The sequence below is a fragment of the Agrilus planipennis genome, unplaced genomic scaffold (genome assembly GCF_000699045.2).
Source record: "Agrilus planipennis isolate EAB-ADULT unplaced genomic scaffold, Apla_2.0 scaffold18, whole genome shotgun sequence".
Taxonomy (NCBI): domain Eukaryota; kingdom Metazoa; phylum Arthropoda; class Insecta; order Coleoptera; family Buprestidae; genus Agrilus; species Agrilus planipennis.
In genome coordinates this window covers 601,325-620,596 of record NW_020438920.1, presented here as the reverse complement: position 1 = coordinate 620,596, position 19,272 = coordinate 601,325, and the positions used below count along the sequence as shown (strand labels likewise).

The 19,272-nt window shown below is 33.0% G+C and overlaps 2 protein-coding genes across 2 annotated transcripts in view; both read right to left on the bottom strand.

The window, feature by feature from the left end:
• Positions 1-177: 177 nt before the first annotated feature.
• On the bottom strand, positions 178-8,796 carry LOC108744138. Its single transcript, XM_018479758.2, has 3 exons — positions 8,491-8,796; positions 2,737-2,857; positions 178-1,502 (listed from the first exon to the last, which is right to left on the bottom strand). Exons 1-3 carry the CDS (start codon positions 8,530-8,532, stop codon positions 1,282-1,284), a joined length of 384 nt encoding a protein of 127 aa, XP_018335260.1. The 5' UTR covers positions 8,533-8,796; the 3' UTR covers positions 178-1,281.
• A 6,604-nt stretch (positions 8,797-15,400) lies between these two features.
• The window catches only part of LOC108744151 (putative hydroxypyruvate isomerase), an 18,511-nt gene continuing 14,639 nt past the window's right edge, over positions 15,401-19,272 (bottom strand). The window contains exons 3-4 of the mRNA XM_018479777.2: positions 18,609-18,784; positions 15,401-15,780 (exon numbers count right to left, since the gene is read on the bottom strand). Of these exons, the coding sequence (XP_018335279.1) occupies positions 15,473-15,780; positions 18,609-18,784 (484 nt within the window). The 3' untranslated portion in view covers positions 15,401-15,472. The remainder of the gene's footprint in view (positions 15,781-18,608; positions 18,785-19,272) is intronic.

Below are 19,272 nucleotides of genomic sequence, written 5' to 3'. Positions count from 1 at the left end.
GGTATCTTATATTTATGTAATAAATGGAAACCATAATATAATATTTAGTTGATGATGAATATAATAAAAAAGTTTAATGTCTCAAAGTTGTTTCATACATAATTTTGTTAATAAATAATAATAAATTGGTCGAATATAGATCACACACCATACTAGTAGTAGTAATCAAAACAAACATTTAGGAGTTTAGTTTTATTTCAAGGACTACACATCTAAAGCTGAACATGTTGTACACTTACAAAAATAAAAAATATAAATATACTTTAATAGTTATCTACATATCTAAAATATAGTTTTCTATTTATCGGAGCACAATTTATCGGTTTTTGAAAGTAGACACAATTATTATCAATTGTGATTGCAGTAAACCCATATAAAAGTATCCTTGATGTAAAATCTGTATAGATAAAAAAATAGGGCCTTAGTATGACAATTTTTAATTCTCAGTATCAACAGTATATTTGTATAACAACTTTTTTGAACAATATTATCAAAACACTTCAGTAAACAACTACAATAAATATATGATATATAATAAAAATTCTAAAAATTCTGATGTCTATCAGATATGAATTAGGCAAACACTTGCAATCACACACACCTATAGATTTTTATCGAACATTATTTACGTAAAATTAGAAAACAGTAAAAAAGAACAGTAATTAAAGCAATTTTACAATGAATCGATTACCAATTTCCAGTATTGATTATTTTTATTTTACTGACTAATATTGAATAAAGCGAAATAAAATTAAAGACTAGACTTTCTCAAAAATAACGTCAGTGTGATGATAAAACTATTACATAGTATTAACAATAATAATAACCGTAAAAATAACACTTACCTCATTTTACCAAGCAACATTTGCATGAAGATATATAAATATGTATAAACACTGTAATAATTTTACACAGTAAATAAAGTAGCTATGTTTTTCTGATATTCCTAAAACGACAAATAAGTATAAAGTTATTACAAAAATTCTTTAAACTTTTTGCTTTAAGCATACTCTAAAACTCCAAACTAACTACAACTATACTAGAAAGCCTAAACAAAAACTAATTGACATGTATTTACAGTAAGGGTGGCTTTTTGATGTGTAAACTACTGAAGTAAAGTTATCTGTTTAAAATAAGACACAATTTTGGTAGAATACATCCCGTATTATTCGATAACACTCATAAAAAAGAAGTTTTGGTTTATAAATTTGTACTGACAATGAGTGAGAGTAGAAAGCATAAATCAAGTATTGTCTTTTGATCTTTAATGGCGTAAATATCTTAGTAGTCTCCTCGCCAGGTCAAAAGGGAATCAACCAAGAAAATGGCACCGTTTATGATAGCGATAGAGGCTTTAGCAAGGCCGTAGTTTCTGTATTCGCCCTTCCATGTATTTTCAAAGTGTTGAATGTTAAGTGCCCCCGCTGCTACAAAAATGGCGCATCCTACAAGGCAAAACCAAATGTCGATTCTTCTGTTTATCGGGGTTGACATTAAGTGCCCTGAAAATGAATATAAAGATCTTGTTAGCATAGATACCTTTAGGTGCCTATAGGCTTAAGGGGAAGAGGGTTTTAGGGATCAAGACTTTTCTCCCAAAGAATTAAAGTAAGGGAATGTGCTTTAAGGGATGCGAATGAGGAAGAGAAGTTTGATGAGATTAAGTGTGCGGATGCAGACGAGGGTGCAGATATTAAAATTCCTACGGATCATGCGGATGTGGAGATATAACCTTAATAGTTACCACCATGAACTTTTTGATCTGTTTGTAGTAATTCGTAAAAGGATGTCTAAAGACTTACGAATTTTTCGTATAATAAAACTAAAATCCAATTAAATGTTACGTAGATTTTTATTTTTACTGTTAAAGTAAGTTTTCTACACGAAGAAAAATAAATTTTTATGACAACGCAAAAATTACAATTTTCGATTGTAAATGACTGATTTTTTGCCGTAGAAATAGTAGAATTTATTTAACTTAACTTGTAATAATCTCAATTTTGTTTAAAAATTATTTCAAGTTTCTTAATTATTACAATTAAATTTATATAAGCAACTAAAATACCTAGTAAATTTATTTCTGCTGAGATTTTACTTTTACAAATGCGGATCCAAATTGTAATTTTTATTATTTTGTTATTTTCGCTTACGAAGCAACGGGCTAGTCGGATAAATTGTAAATATCGCTTTAATATTTTCTCCGTGTAGACATAGGTACATCTACTTTGCATACGTATGTATACAAAAGGATAAACTGACAAACGTTCTTTTATGCGACGTAGATGAGCAATAAGAATGGATTTTTTAAAATTCAACCCCTAAAGAGATGAAAAAAGGGTTCAAAGACACAGTCCAAACCGCTGTCAGGAAGCTTGCACAAAGATTCCTTATACAACGGTGTTTGTGTTGTGAAGTCGTGGGGAACAGCTGGTTTGTTATAATAAAATTATGAACTTTCTTCCAAGAGTTATCACATGCTTAAAATAAATTTAACATTCCGATTACATATTACTTACTGAATATTAAATTTGAAAATCTAATAACAATTAATTTAATTTTTAGACCAATTTTACAATCCCAAAGAATACAACATGTAAATTCATAATTTTCAACAGCAGATCCTAAGAAAGTACGCAGTTATTTTCTTTTTGTCATCAAAAGTCAGAAGTACTTTATTATAGGAAGTCTTAATTACATATATAAACTTAATGTGTCTTCAAACAATAGATTTTTTACCTGCGAATCCTCCCAGGAGAATAATAATGTAGCCTCCAAAAGCCGTAGCAGAAACAAGGTCAGTGTGCAAATCATTGCTTATACTTTTATAGTGTAGGCCAAGGCACACCACTGCTAACGCCTGAAAATAAATTACGTAAACAAATGAATACGAGTGACTCAAAATAAAAGTTTAATAAATAGATATAAATTCAAAAATATAAATCTAATGCTCTTACGTTAAACTATCTGCACATGTCTTCTGATTTATTAAAATTAATAACTAAAAAAAAACATAATTAACACATACATACATAAGTATTATCTGACATTTTTATTGAGGTGTTAATGTAAACTAATCACTTTTTTGTTTCACAAGTTACCCGTAAAATGCATTTAAAACGTATATGCCTTTAGCAGATATTTTTTAATGCTCTTTAATACATATTTTTGATATCTATTTCCTGAGAATTTTCATTTGACATTAATTTATTGAATTTTCAAATATTGAGTGCGCCATATTGAATTCTTAACTGAAAATTGAACCCTAAGATACTTGCAAGATATTTTATTTATTTTATAATTTACTTTATGGAATAACCTTAAAGATTAATTTTCAGGAGGAAATTTTGTCTGCACAGTCCAAGGTCATGGGCCACTTGATTCTGAATTACCTCTACCTGCATGTTATAAAACTTTCACTACTTTCGTATAAATTATCAGATTATTTGACTAATTTTTTTTATATATCCTACGTTTAAAAGTTCTTTGTAATTTATTTTTTTGATTTCTAGTTTTTTTTTCAGTTTTTGTTACTATTTATATGGTTTCCGGTATAGAATATATTAAAACACGTCTTCAAATAATGAAATTTAATACTAATAAATTTTATTAATATATTCATTCATCCACGTCATTGGTAGCTATTTGAAGCACGAACGATTTTAGTGTTTTGTAATTTTTAGAAATAACTTTAAATTCAATTTTTAAGATTTTGTTGCACATGGAAGAAATGTTTATGATTCATTTTATTGGAAATTGGGATAAAAAAGGAAATTTAGCTACAAATTGAGCAATTTTTTTTTGGTCTGTTGCCAATTGGCAATTTTCCTGCTATTTTAACATTATAAATAATAAATAAAATACAGAAGTAGCATAGGAAGAGATTATAAATTAAATTTCAGGTTTGTCGCAATGACAAAAAATAATAATTTAATGTATTTTATCTAGATACAATGAAAATAACATTAGATAGCATCTTAAGCAAGAATATGAATATATATTCCATATGTACAATTATTTATCACACCAATGATTGTTCAGATGCATTGTGTGTTATTAATAAATTGCACACGTATAATTTACTTCTTCTGTGCATGTTAAGTGGTTAATCGTGTAGTTATGGTTTTAATAGTCTAGTACTCAACTTTTCACTAATTTAAAGGACGTCGAAGAAAAAATGCGAGAAATAAACTACAAAAAGCGTTTTGTGTAAAAATTTTATTGACCGATTACGTAATTCAGTCTTAAATTTTGGCTTTTTCAGTTACTTTTGTTTCTTTGAAGAGACAAGAGAGACTAGATTTAGAAATGACATAATTGTTGAACAATTTACAATAATGCGACGTTAAAAAACAAGTAATTCCGTAAGTAATTCATGTTAATAATATAAGTGTACCTAATAGCAAAAAAATTGTTGTCTGGCAAAAATTAATTTTATTAAAATGCAAATTCGTTAGCAACTTATTTATCATCTGCCTACAATCGTCCTGCTGTGGGAAATATTTACGATTATAGTAAACAACTGTTATAAACATACAGAATCTTTAAAATACCTAATTAAACAAATAACCTACTAACTCTTCAACAATATTTTTCCAACAAACGATTTTCTTTGGAAAAATGAAAATTCGCAATTTTTAGATTTCAATTTATAGATTATATATCTTTTACAAACACAGTATTATTATTAACAATTTTCGAATTATTGTCAATATATGGGAAATGCAGAATCTTTATGAAATTCTTGAGGAAGGGGGAGGGTGAAAATAAATATTTCCCTAAATGTAGCTTCTAGAATCAGTCTTGAATAGCATTTTTACACGTCTATTAGTTAAAAATGTTATATTTCTGTTTTTTATTGATACATTTTCAAGGGGCAAATCTCTTCAATTTTTTTAAACATTTTTCACAGTGCTGAAGTGATTCATACGTCATAGAGCTTTTAGAAGGACAAATTTCCCCCCCCATTTCCTCTTCTTGGATCTGCTACTGTTACTTACAGGTATACTAAAAAAGAGCGTGTTTTTGTTCCCCAAAACTTTATCCGCGCCCAGTCCCCACAATTCCCAAAGCAATCCCTAACTTAGACAAAATAAATATCTCATGTTCGACTAATTTCTTTCATGTCATCAGAAAAATATTGCAGCGAAACCAAGTGTAATAGGGTCGAGTTGCCTTCAATAAAAAGAAGTCACTTCTATGCTCGCGAACGATTAATTTAGAAACTCGAAAAAGGTTGTCAAAGGTGTATGTTTGGAGCATAGCGCTGTACGGGTGCGAAACATAGACGGTGGATGCGGCGGAAAAGAAAAGGTTAGAAGCGTTCGAAATGTGGTGTTGCCGGCGAATGATGAGAATACCGTGGATAGAGAAGGTTAGAAATGAAGAGGTATTAGAAAGAATAGGAGAACAGAGGACTCTTTGGAAGTCAATAAGAAACAGGCGAGATAGGTTGGTAGGACACCTTCTCAGGCATGAATCTCTAGTCAGATACATATTAGAGGCAGAAACGGAAGTTAGGAGCGGTAGAGGTAGACCTAGATTAGAATACTGTACTTTAGGGAAATGCGAAGATTAGCGCAGGATAGGAAAGAGTGGAGGTGCGTGTCCAATCAGTCTTAGGACTGACGACCTTATGATAATGATGAATAGTTACTTATATATCCATCACAATATGCTCAAATATGGTTTTCAATTTTCGTAAATCTTTAAAACTGCTTTAAAAATTATATTTGAAGCAATGAAATATGCGATAGATACACATATATTGTGACTTAAGCATTTCTGTATCATTAAACGGTATTTACGTCGTAGAAAGTTCACAGATTAATAAAAAAAAATAAACAAAAAATGTAAACGTTTGGTCTAGTGTGATTATTGTAAGGATTTTTATACGTATCTATTGGTGAAACTGCGAAATTATTCCAACTTATTTATTTCACCACAAAAGTTTTTGGAACGAAATTCTTTATAGCACGTTACAGTGGCAAATAACTATAGTAGGGACGTTCAAAATTGGCACAGTCCGCAATAAAACTGTCGCATTTACTTTCTTCTTTCAACTTACCAGATAGACTAGAGCGGTTGCTGACAGAACGACTACTTTTACTCACGACGTATGTTGTAGGGAATATCGTAAATAGAAAAGAGATGTCAGGTAAGAATTGCAGCGGACACTAATAAAGAAAAAGGAATAACATTACACCAATTAATGTGTAACAGAAAGAGATGCAGATAAACTGAATTTGAGGATGTTGCCAGCATCGGACTCTAAAGAAAGTTCAACATTCTCAGGAATTTAGGAAAGTAAAGACGCTTGTTTAAAGATATAATTCCAGCCAAGCAGTTATAAAGTCGACCCTGATCTTTTGCCCACCTAAGTAACCTCTAAATGTTGCACCGATTACTATTATTGAGTTATTTTTTATCACTTTGCATTACTCATGAAACGCATTTGGCTTTCCATCTAAAAATTTCTTTTAAAGTACCTACATTAAATCATTACACCAGTAATGTTCAAATTTTAAATGTTTCAAACATCAATAACTAATTTTTTTCAAATGGGAAGCTATGTTCGCAAAAGCGCAAATTGGCAGTATATAACTTTTGAATCTAGTGCTATTTCTTACTTACTGTGAAAATTTGAGGTCAATCGGATTTTCTTAAACGAATTCAGACCCTCAACCATTGATTGACTGGACTAATACTAGGGATGGCCAATCAGTCGATCGTTAGTATGCGGTCAATCGACCACAAAGCAAGGAAAAAGTCACCGCATTATCAGTGTAAATCTGTTTTATTTAAGATTACCTCTGACAGAAATTATTACTATACACTCGTTCTTTTTGAGATCGACATATTACAATAATTTATGTAACATATACGACTGATTTTAATTAATTGTGAGTGCCAATACATAAATATTGATTTCGAAACTACAAATTAATGATTATCTTTTAAGAAACCAGTAGTAAAACAGATAAAATGACAATATAGATCATTCATGAATGTATAAAAAGTTAAAAACATCTAATCATCAGTAATAATGGAGATAGAAGACATGTTTACTAATTCAAAAGAACATCACGTTTATTTATAGCTCATGTTGCAATCATTTAAATTATTCACAGCGCCAATCAAGAAAGAATTCAATTACCGTGATAGCTGAAACCTGACTAAAATTTTTACATAGCAGCAAATGAAATAACTATGATTAGGTAACAACAAAAAGACTATTACAATTAATACATATACAGTGAACTGATATCATAATGAATAGTAACAACTTCCTGTAAAGTGTTAATAGATCAAAAAGTTGTTTTAGTTAATTTCAAAGAAAACGATTCTTTTGAGCAAAAAGATAATATCACTTATTGCAAATATTTATTAGAAAAATATTTTTATTGGTAAGGAAAAAAGTCAAAATTCATTGAAATTTGAAGAATAATGAAATTTAGAAAGATTTTGAAAACGTCATGATTAAAAAAGTTACAATAAATTTTTACAATTCAAACTTCATAAAGTTTAAAGGATTAATCAATAACATTTAAATAGATAGTTAAAACTTAAAAAAAAATTTACAATTGTGTATTTTATTTTTAAATACAGAATCTAATATAACTAATCCTGATCCATTTTATTTATTAGTGTAGAGGTACATTGTTTATTACATTTCGTTGAATTTGATTCACGTAAACTGTCAATAAAAGTGCGATAATGACAAAAATTGGGTACTAATCAGTTCAAGGATACTACGCAATTCCTTGAAGGCACAAATAAAAAAATAAAATTCAAATTATTATTAGGTAGACGCTAGAACTTTCTGAAATCATTCAAATAAATTTTTATGATTAATTCAGTTTAGAAGTTATACTATTTTCTGAATAATTAAGCAAGGAAATGGTTTTTTATTTCTTAATAAAGTAGGTAGTACTTTACAAGTTCATTTTTTCATGCTTTATTAAGGAAATATTTTCAAAAGTCAAAAGAGAATACCTACTCTTGTTGCTTTATTATTTTTTTCGGAACGCATATACTGAAATCCATTTCTCAAAGAAGTGTTTATTTGAGTCTAAATTTCTATTTTACATTATTAAAAAGAAATAATTCTGTTTATTCTCCAAACACCGTAAATATTGATAAATATTGCCAAAAGTTATTAAAAAAGTGGACAATTTGTTAAATTATTTTTGTTTGATATACATGGTAACAATTAGTCAAAAAAGAGAGTCAACCTCGGACTGAGAGATAATAAGCTGTAAACTTATATAAACTCTTATTTTGGCATTCTAAATATTGTATCAAAAGTCACATAAAATCTCTAATTGCAAGGTGAACCCCGTGATATGACTGGACTATTAACGGTAAAATATGAAACAAATATAAAATGTGCAGATAATTTTAAGATTTAAGAGCATCATATTTTTTATACTACTTTCATTCTAGAGTTTGGGCAAATGTCTATAACAATTAAAAATAAAAATAAACACTTACCAATTCCAAAAATTTGATAATAGACAATCTGCTTACACCCATGTTGATATTTGCGTTTTATTTTTAACTATTAAGCCGAAGAAGCACTCGAAGATGACTAAAACGGGACTGAATTGAGAAAATATCGATCACAAAACTACCAAGGATTTGCCCCAAAAACGTCCTCGCACGAACCGCACAATTCGTTTGAAGCGCGCCGTTCAGCTGCCTTTAATATTAAACACAAACAAACGTGTAACGACGTGAGCTCACGCAAGGAGGCGTCCGTCACTGTTTTTCTACAACCCAGCATAAAAGCTAACTGGAAGTGAGTAATACGCATTGTTTACTAATAAATAATCCATGAGCTCATTCGTGCACCGCAATTTTTTGATATGATGTCATATCTCCAAGTGGATCAGACTAGTCCAAGGATAATACCGCGAAAGCCTAATACCTACACTAATCTCAATTAGCAGTGGCGGTTCTAGGGTTTGCAATTGGGAGGGGCTGAAGTAAAAACTTGGAGAGTTGCCTTACATCTCATACATATGTACGTATACTTTATTGTATACGAGGGGAATTCGAACATAAACGAGCTTTTAACTTCTGGGTTGAGGGTAAGCTGAGAATCAAGAATTATAGGAAGTTGAGCTTTGGCCTGTTCAGGTCAGTATAGGTCATAAACAATATATGTATTTAAGCGCTGATTGACGCTGTACATTTGAGGCCAGATTCAGATTCAGTTAATCTCACATCACTTTCAACTGTGTTATATTCCACACATTAATTATTAGTTTAATAAGCGTTTCATATCTCTTTAGATAATCATCAGATATCCCATATCATTATTATATCACATATCATTATTTAACAAGAAATATCAAGATTTAAACTTAACTAGAGAATGTAATTTTACTTATTTGAATTTTTTTTGCCGTTGTAAAACGAAGCCAAACTTTGTGCACTTGGTGCTATAAAATTAGCATCGTACTTGAAACTTTTTTCTGAGAAGTGTCCTAAATGGCGCTATCTCTAGCGTTCCTATAAAAGGGAGCAGGTACAAAATTTCGAGGAGTTCTAATTCTAATCCTGTTCTTGCAACATACCACATTTTCTACGTCTTTTCCATTTTTTATTTTAAGTTAAGTGTTAAGTATAAATTAAGTTAAGTGTAAGTAATAAAGAATAAAGTTGTTCTCAAAAAGTTAGTACTGGTTTACTTGCTTGGAAGTGAGCGTGTGAGCGACATAGTCGCGGGACACAACAACTGGAATCTCACTAATTCGACATGTACCTTTTGTAACCTGTCTGCATTGTTATTTATATTACACCAGTGTATCTTTCAAGGTACATCAGTCAGTCCTAAGACTGGTTGGACACGCACCTCCACTCTTTCCTATCCTGAGATTATCTTCGCATTTCCCTAAAACTAGAACTACCCACATCCTTAACTATTTGCGAACAGTAATCTAATCTAGGTCTACCTCTGCCCCTACTAACTCCCTTTTCTGCCTCTAATATTATTCTAAAGTCTTCATTAATACCTACTATATCTAATTCTAATCTATTCATCTCAACTTTTACATTTTCCAATTTCCATACCTGCTTCATTGTCCTAACATTCACTGTTGCCAACCTACTACAGGAAAAAATCCCACGCACAGGTCCAAAAAATCCCATATTTTCTCTAAAAATCCCTCCAACTTATTACTATTATTATTTTTTAATTCGTTAATTTAATCGTTTATTCGAAGAAAAAATATACAATATTTTTGTAAACATGGACAACTTTTCGTGTCGATAGTATAATACCGATAATTTTATTGTATGTAGTTATCTCGTTTCCCAAAAATGCAGACAAAACCAGGCCTTGGGGGTTTAGATGTTTAGATGTTCGGATTTTGGAACAATACACCAATTCAAACATTTATTTTTATTAATTTTAACATCTTTTTCTGATCTGTTGACTGGTCACTTTCAAGATGTTTGCTGAAGACCATACAATGATACGAAAACAATATACAATTCAAAAAAGTTCAAGACAATTTATCGTAGGGACTTGAGCAGGTACCTGCAGGCTGCACCAGTAGGCTTGAACGCACGTCGCCGTCGTATATCAACCGTTTCATCGTACAGCATTATACGATTATAGCTGACAAAATTTTACGTTTACAATTAGAAAAATGAGCGCCTTCATAATATCATATGATGTCACCAAAATCAAACAAAACCAACCAGAAAATGGCAAATTACAAAAAATCCCGCAAAAATAAGGAAAAATCCCTTTATCCCTCGAGAACGTCAAAAATCCCTCGAATAGGGATAAATCCCTCGAATTGGCAACACTGCTAACATTCCACATTCCGACTCGTGAAATATTGCACCTAGCCCTATTGCACTTATTAATGACATCCCCCGAGGCAGTCCTCGCCTGGACATCCGAAAGGGGGACTACTTTACGTCCGGAGTGTTTTACCCAGGAGGACGCCATCATTTCAATTTGGTGTGCATCAGAGTATCATACCGATCCTCGTGATCTCTGCCGCCCTGAGTACTGAAAGAGTACCATATATTATATAACCCAGCGAGTTAGTGTATTCATTTCAAGCATCCTTCCAACTTCAACATCAATTTCAACTTCAAAAGTTTAACTTCAGTCTCAAAATTAACGATTGCTACAATATTTTGAAAAATGCAATGACATTATTGCCAAAAGACTAAGTAATCTCAAAAATTGAGGCGATTTAAAACTTGAGGATTTTCGTCCTCAAATTAACGCAAATACTAAACAGTATGCAAATTTTGTTATTGTTGAAGTTCTTTTCGTGCTTGGATTTCCAATCAGCGTTTTCTTTTCTAGATGAATCTGTAAGATGAAAAATGTATACCTACTTACTAAAGACAGTGTAAACTCTTTATAACGTCACTCGATTTAACGACAAACTCCTTAAAACGTCGAAATTGCTTGACTTTGGTTGGTTTACATTGTTTTCTATACAATATTACACTCTATATAGCGTCACGCTCACTCTATTTAACGACAACAATGCGGCATTATAAATCATTGAGCAGTACTTTCTAAGTTGCCGAAATAGATAAGAACTGCAGCTGTGTACGTTGTTGAAGAAGACGATCCTGTCCCTCCACCAAGCATCAAACAAGCACTTGATGCAGCGAAACTATTAAAAAAATACTTTTTATATAATCAAATTGATTCAGCAGTATCTCAAGATATGAGTAAGATACGTAACAAAATACAATTAAATATTGGAGCAGCAAAAAACATCACACGAAGATAACAGGCAATGTATAAATAACAATGTTCAGTGCAAAATGTGTACTATATTGGTAAATGCATATTATTATAGAATAGTAAAATAATATCTTTTATTTCTCTCCATTTAACGACCACTCCTTATAACGCCGAAAAATATTCAGTCCCTTTTAAGTGTTATATAGAGTTTACACTGTATATGTTTGGAACTGCAATTACCCGTATCTTTAAAAACAGGCATCACCTGCATATATTTTTTCTGTCAGAAGCAAATTAAGTCCCATCTTAGGACATACTGTATACTGTATATATAAGTTGAACACACTGAATTGTATAGTGGAGGTATACATATACATATATAACTAACAGAAAAGAGATGCCCTCTTCAGAAAAAAAAAGAATAAATGACGTAAGCGAGTGGTTCAAGAAATTACAATACAGTTCAGTGTCCAATTCCATGCATGTATATTCGACTCCAAAATATTACGTATGAACAAATATGAAACGTTCCTTTGTAATTCTAAAACATCTTCATTCCTTTCAAATTAACATCAGTTAAATGAAATCTGTATATACAAACGTTCAGGTTTCCCAAAAAGGGATCAAATTTAAACGAAAAAGAAATTAATTACATACTTACCTTTTATTCAGGCGAAATCGTTTTGGATAATTCAGTGTGTTAAACATTCCAAATTAATTTGAGATTTGGAGAGAAAAATTAAATTAATAAAGTAGAAAAGTTACTTCAATATAAATTTGCCTTTCGGGATGTGTTATCTGAGATTATTACATAAATTATATCTAATAATACACGGGTGTTCATCAGTAGAGTTTTTCGAATTTCGTCAGGGGCGTCAAAATTGAACATTATTGATGGTAACATTTTCTTCAATTTTGAAATATATTATAAGATTCGATTGTGACTAATTAGAACATATCACATTCATTCTGATATATAAAATGAATATTACTTACTGAACAACATAAATTTCTTTCTTCGACTTTCAAACACAACTTTTTTATTACATGTGTCATTAGAAAATTTTTTTCATATTCTTTTTAACGCCATTGAAGCTTTACGGGTAACAATAGAGAAAACGATAGGAAAAGGAACGAGTGCTTACGTGGGATTTGTAGATTCAGAAAAAGCTTTTGATAATGTTAAATGGGACAAGATGTTAAATATACTTACAAACCATATGTTACATCTTCGAAAGGCAACCGCATGAAGTTTCATAATTAAAAAAAAGAAAAGTAATTCAACACAACTGCAGTAGTCTTATAAAAGAAACAGTAATTTCCACAAGAGAATCGTTATATTCTGCTTTTCGTTATTTATTAAAACTTTATACAAAGAAGTTTTCAAAAGTGTAAATTAAATAAAAAAATATTTAACAAATAGGTACTTTTAAATCAAAAAAATTACAAAATTATTATTTTTTTGGTTCTTAAATGTTAATTTTAACAAAAATTACTAATAACCAAGTTCTTCAACTAATGTAAGTATACCTAAGTAATTTTGAGTCGGTGCTAAACAATCAATAAACAATGATCACTAATTACCTTAAATTTAAGGAAATAACCATTGCATTATTAATACTACTACTACTACTACTACTACTACTACTACTACTACTACTACTACTACTACTACTACTACNGCTGCTAATGCTACTGCTACTGCTACTGCTGCTGCTAATGCTACTGCTACTGCTACTGCTACTGCTGCTGCTAATGCTACTGCTACTGCTACTGCTGCTGCTAATGCTACTGCTACTGCTACTGCTACTGCTGCTGCTAATGCTACTGCTACTGCTACTGCTGCTGCTAATGCTACTGCTACTGCTACTGCTACTGCTGCTGCTAATGCTACTGCTACTGCTACTGCTGCTGCTAATGCTACTGCTACTGCTACTGCTACTGCTGCTGCTAATGCTACTGCTACTGCTACTGCTGCTGCTAATGCTACTGCTACTGCTACTGCTACTGCTGCTGCTAATGCTACTGCTACTGCTACTGCTGCTGCTAATGCTACTGCTACTGCTACTGCTACTGCTGCTGCTAATGCTACTGCTACTGCTACTGCTGCTGCTAATGCTACTGCTACTGCTACTGCTACTGCTGCTGCTAATGCTACTGCTACTGCTACTGCTGCTGCTAATGCTACTGCTACTGCTACTGCTACTGCTGCTGCTAATGCTACTGCTACTGCTACTGCTGCTGCTAATGCTACTGCTACTGCTACTGCTACTGCTGCTGCTAATGCTACTGCTACTGCTACTGCTGCTGCTAATGCTACTGCTACTGCTACTGCTACTGCTGCTGCTAATGCTACTGCTACTGCTACTGCTGCTGCTAATGCTACTGCTACTGCTACTGCTACTGCTGCTGCTAATGCTACTGCTACTGCTACTGCTGCTGCTAATGCTACTGCTACTGCTACTGCTACTGCTGCTGCTAATGCTACTGCTACTGCTACTGCTGCTGCTAATGCTACTGCTACTGCTACTGCTACTGCTGCTGCTAATGCTACTGCTACTGCTACTGCTGCTGCTAATGCTACTGCTACTGCTACTGCTACTGCTGCTGCTAATGCTACTGCTACTGCTACTGCTGCTGCTAATGCTACTGCTACTGCTACTGCTACTGCTGCTGCTAATGCTACTGCTACTGCTACTGCTGCTGCTAATGCTACTGCTACTGCTACTGCTACTGCTGCTGCTAATGCTACTGCTACTGCTACTGCTGCTGCTAATGCTACTGCTACTGCTACTGCTACTGCTGCTGCTAATGCTACTGCTACTGCTACTGCTGCTGCTAATGCTACTGCTACTGCTACTGCTACTGCTGCTGCTAATGCTACTGCTACTGCTACTGCTGCTGCTAATGCTACTGCTACTGCTACTGCTACTGCTGCTGCTAATGCTACTGCTACTGCTACTGCTGCTGCTAATGCTACTGCTACTGCTACTGCTACTGCTGCTGCTAATGCTACTGCTACTGCTACTGCTGCTGCTAATGCTACTGCTACTGCTACTGCTACTGCTGCTGCTAATGCTACTGCTACTGCTACTGCTGCTGCTAATGCTACTGCTACTGCTACTGCTACTGCTGCTGCTAATGCTACTGCTACTGCTACTGCTACTGCTATTGCCACTACTACTGCTAGGAGTATACGCTTTCCAATAAAAAAATAATTATCAAAATCGGGCTCTCTGTCTGTCTGTAAAAAGTTATGCGAGGTCATATATAAAAAAAATTTTTTTTCGTCCGGTAAAGTCGAAAACATCCAACATACAAAAATACTAGTCGTCAATCAAACTCTGCCATCATTTGATTAAAAAATACATTATTATTGCTTATTTACTTTTTTTTTCAATACGAATTTACTATATACTGATAAATTTTATTTCAATTTCCTAAATTTCTATGAAAGTTAATCTTTTTATTGTTGTAAAATTAGAATTGCATTAATCTGGCATTAAGCATACCCGTAAGATATAAGTGGTTATCAATTTAGTTTTACGAAATCATAATTAATTATAGTAGTTACTATACTTACTTCTGAGTAGTATCTACCAATAAATTACGTAATTCACATTTTTAAACGATGAAATATAGGAATGGGTAAACTATACAATAAACAAAATAAAGTAAATGAATAAAATTGTTGTATTGAACTTCCCCAATGAGACGTTTATTTTAGAAACTAATATATGTAAGATTTTACAACTGATAACCGTATTCTTTAATCCACTTCAAACCTTGGACTGTTTCTTTTGCTGGTTTATATTCCAATCCGATCCAATCATTATAGCCTGCGTCTTGAAGTATTTTAAAGATGTAATGAAAATTTACTTCTCCAAGAGTATCAGGCTCATTCCTATCCGGAACCTGAGCTATCTGAACGTGACCAATGTACTTTTTCACTGAATCTAATGTATGTTTAATATCACCTTGTATTTGTTGTATGTGGAAAATATCAAATTGTAATCGAATGCTTGGTTTGTTAATCTTTTCGATAAGAGAAATAGCTGAAAAAGAAAAACAGTAAACAATTTACTCTTTACACAAAACGTGTATTTATCGGACGATGCCCTTTCATTAATTAAAATAACAAATTTGATGCAAAAAATTAGCAGGGGCGCAAACGTCGAGGGATGTTATTTAACAAAAATGTTATTAAAAAGAACACAACTTAATGTGTAAGAACTTTCTTCTACATTTCTTAGATTTTCTACTTCCTAAGGGGTGCGTGAATGACGTAGTCGGGTTCACGATCTATTTGAACCAATTCAAAATGTAATGGAGTGAAGTTTGAAATTTGTATTCATATATTTCGACCAGTGTTTTAAAAATGTGAAATATGGAATATCTCATAAGAACAAAATTTGACGTGTGTGCGGTTTTGCGGGTCAACCCTCGGTCACCAAACACCTGTTGGGAATAAGTAAGAATATATTAGAATGCTCTTGAATGTTTCTAGAGCGGTCTTCAGCAAGTATGTTTTTGAATGTCTAGGAATGCCTTCATGTGGAAATTCGGGAGTGAATTGTAGCGGAAGAATTTAAAAAGTTCTGGAAGTTCGAGGACCACTATGTATGAGTGGTGGAATTAGCTTCTAACACTATTATCCTAGGAAATTTCAAACACTGGTAAACTGTCAGCCACCAAACACCTGTTGAGAATAAGTCAGAATCCACTAGCTTTCAGCTGGAATATTATTGAATGTTTTAGGCTGTTCTTAGGTGGAAATTCGAGAGTGAATCGGATCGGAAGAATTCAGAAACGTCTCGAAATTCGAGGACCATAATGTGTCAGTGATAAAGTTGGCGTCATTATTATACTACCTACGAAATTTCCATCTACTTCGAGCAAATCCAAGAAAGTTTAGAAGTTCGAAGTCCATTATGTGATAGTGGTGGAATAGGCTTTTGACACTATTATACCAAGAAATTTTCATATATTTCAAACATGGTAAACCATCGGCCACCAAACATGTGTTGAGAATAAGTGAGAATCTACTAGAATGTTCCTGAGTGTTTCTGGCTTGGCCTTCAGCTAGAATGTTATTGAATGTCTAGGACTGCTCTTAGGTGGAAATTCGAGAGTAAATTGGATCGGAAAAATTTGGGATTTCGAGCACCATTATGTGTCAGTGGTGGAATTGGCTTCATACGCTTTAAGAATTCTAGAATGGCTCTCGTTTCCATTAGTTACTAACGCTGGTGGACGGGCATTCTCTCCGAACTTCGCCAAAGGGTAGGACGGAAGTGCCTCTATAGTAAGGTGACCATATTTTTTTATTTCAAATCCGGGACGGGAACTTGTAGCGGGGGTAGTTAAGTTAAATAACTTAAATATGATTTTTTTAATATTTCTTTTAATGAGTACAAAACTTTTTATATTTTTCTGAACTATGGATCTTTTTCAGTAGGTCTTTTTTACTTTGAAGCATTGTATAAAATTCTGTACAATTTTCTTCATAATTAACTTTAGTAAGTAATATCGCTTTTAGTGTGTCTATTTCAAGTCGAGTCTTGTCACTTGTCCAAAGGCTATTCATTAAAGAAAATATTCTTTCCGTAGAAGCATTTGTGCCAGGCAGGCAGAAAAAGAACTCTGCTAATTTTCGTAAATTTGAAAATAGAAGTTCACGATTATTAATGTGAGAGACCATTTCAACCCACCTTTGGATTGATGCAGTTCGGTTATTTTTCCATTCGGCAATTTTCTCTTCCGTAACGTATAGGTACTTCCATATAAGCATACTCGTCGTATACCTGTATATCATTTTCAGATATTTGATGGGCTGTCGTAATTTTATTAACAAGTAATAGCGAAGATTCAATTTCAACCCATAGTGGTGTATTTTGATATGCACAATTTTTTCGGTTCAAATTTTGTAAAAATAATCCTAGTTGAAATATATTTAAAATAAATATTATAATAAGAACCTTTTCAAAAATTCGGGACAATCCGGGACAAAAAACCTGAATCCGGGACGCAAGGTGGAAATCCGAGTCTGTCTCGGCCAATCCGAGACGTATGGTCACCTACTCTATAGCCTCCTCTTAGAAATTGTGGAATTAGGTGGGTGGTGGTTGGTGTTAGAAAGATGAGACGTACGAAATGAAGACAGAAGAGAGTGGATTTGTCCACGTGATTCAAGGAAACCACATAAAAATTAGACTAGGGCAAACGGACCCTGAATCAATGCGGTGTCCTCCCGACTACTAAACAATGGTTTAAATTTAAACTTGTAGAGTTTCTCGAAAGATCGACTGGACTATTAAACCGACAACATAATGGTCAGCTATCAGCGCGAGTGCCCATCCTTCCCTTTAGTGTTGGGCCACCCTCTTCATAGTCCATCTCCCCAACCTCCCTCCCTCACCACTTTACCCATCTCCCTCTCAACCCTCTCCCCTTCCCCAAACTTCTCCCATCTTCTCCCGGTAGTTATAACCAACTGCCATCTCGAGGAGGGTTTTTAGTCGGTAGGCGCTCCCTTCAGGAGTGAATCCGACACTACCCCCCTTGGGGGGGTGTCTTTAGAAGATTTCCCCTCCTCGAGGCTAAAATAAACATAAAAAAAAAATGGTCAGCTATCGCTGAAGTGATTTAAATTCATAGAGGTAGGTTTGCGGAATAAATGGGGGTTGAAAATTGTAAGTACCTAGAGAAGCACGGGCTAGTATTCAATAAAATCATTGTCGAATACACATATTAATTAAGTGGTCACAACTGATGTTAAAAGGCACGCTACTACAATTTCACTTGCATGTAAAAATGTCACGGAGCCAAGAACACAGTGCTACCAGTATGGATAACTTATAATACTATTTTATATTTAAATTACCTTTTGGGAATGAATTCATGTAATAATTCGGCACAGAATACTTATTTATTGGTTCGAGAAGGCCGACGATGTTGTTCTTTTCCAAAATGTCAGCAGCGTATCGTATGTTCGATTCGAATGTTTCGTCATGTCTAGAGGTTACTTCGCCATCAATTTTACCTGACATAACATGGATTCTATAAAATAAGTTTGTCGTAACAGCTGACATAATTTAGAATATAAAAACTTCTGAATAACTAATAATAAAATCTATTATTGCTTTTAAAGTAAAAGAAAAAATTAATATATCTTTTGAAGTGAAATAATAACAATATACAATGAATACAAGAGAGATAAACAAAATTAGTATTTATTTTGTTTCAGAATTCGCAACGTGTTTTTGAAGTGAAACTTCTTTACGCACGGTAGAGTAAGTTCGTTTTATGCGAGTTGCTATGTAACGAAATCATGCAACGCATTTCCCCCGCTGTCTGCCCCTATGTATGCTTAGATCTTTAAAACTACGCAACGGATTTTTATGCGGTTTTTTTAATAGATAGAGTAATTCAAGAGGAAGGTTTATATGTATAATACATGCATAATACAGTAGAGAAACACTGATAATTTTAAAGGTTTGTAATGTGATGTCGTAAATAAACACATTTTTTTGCGCTTACATTGCAAA

What these genes read in the sequence shown, in the direction of transcription:
- LOC108744138 (XM_018479758.2), bottom strand. Translation starts at nt 8,532, where the DNA reads ATGGGTGTAAGCAGATTGTCTATTATCAAATTTTTGGAATTG. An exon ending in TTATCAAATTTTTGGAATTG is followed by an intron (nt 2,858 to 8,490) that starts GTAAGTGTTTAT and finishes ATTTATTTTCAG; the next exon opens with GCGTTAGCAGTGGTGTGCCT. An exon ending in TCTCCTGGGAGGATTCGCAG is followed by an intron (nt 1,503 to 2,736) that starts GTAAAAAATCTA and finishes ATTCATTTTCAG; the next exon opens with GGCACTTAATGTCAACCCCG.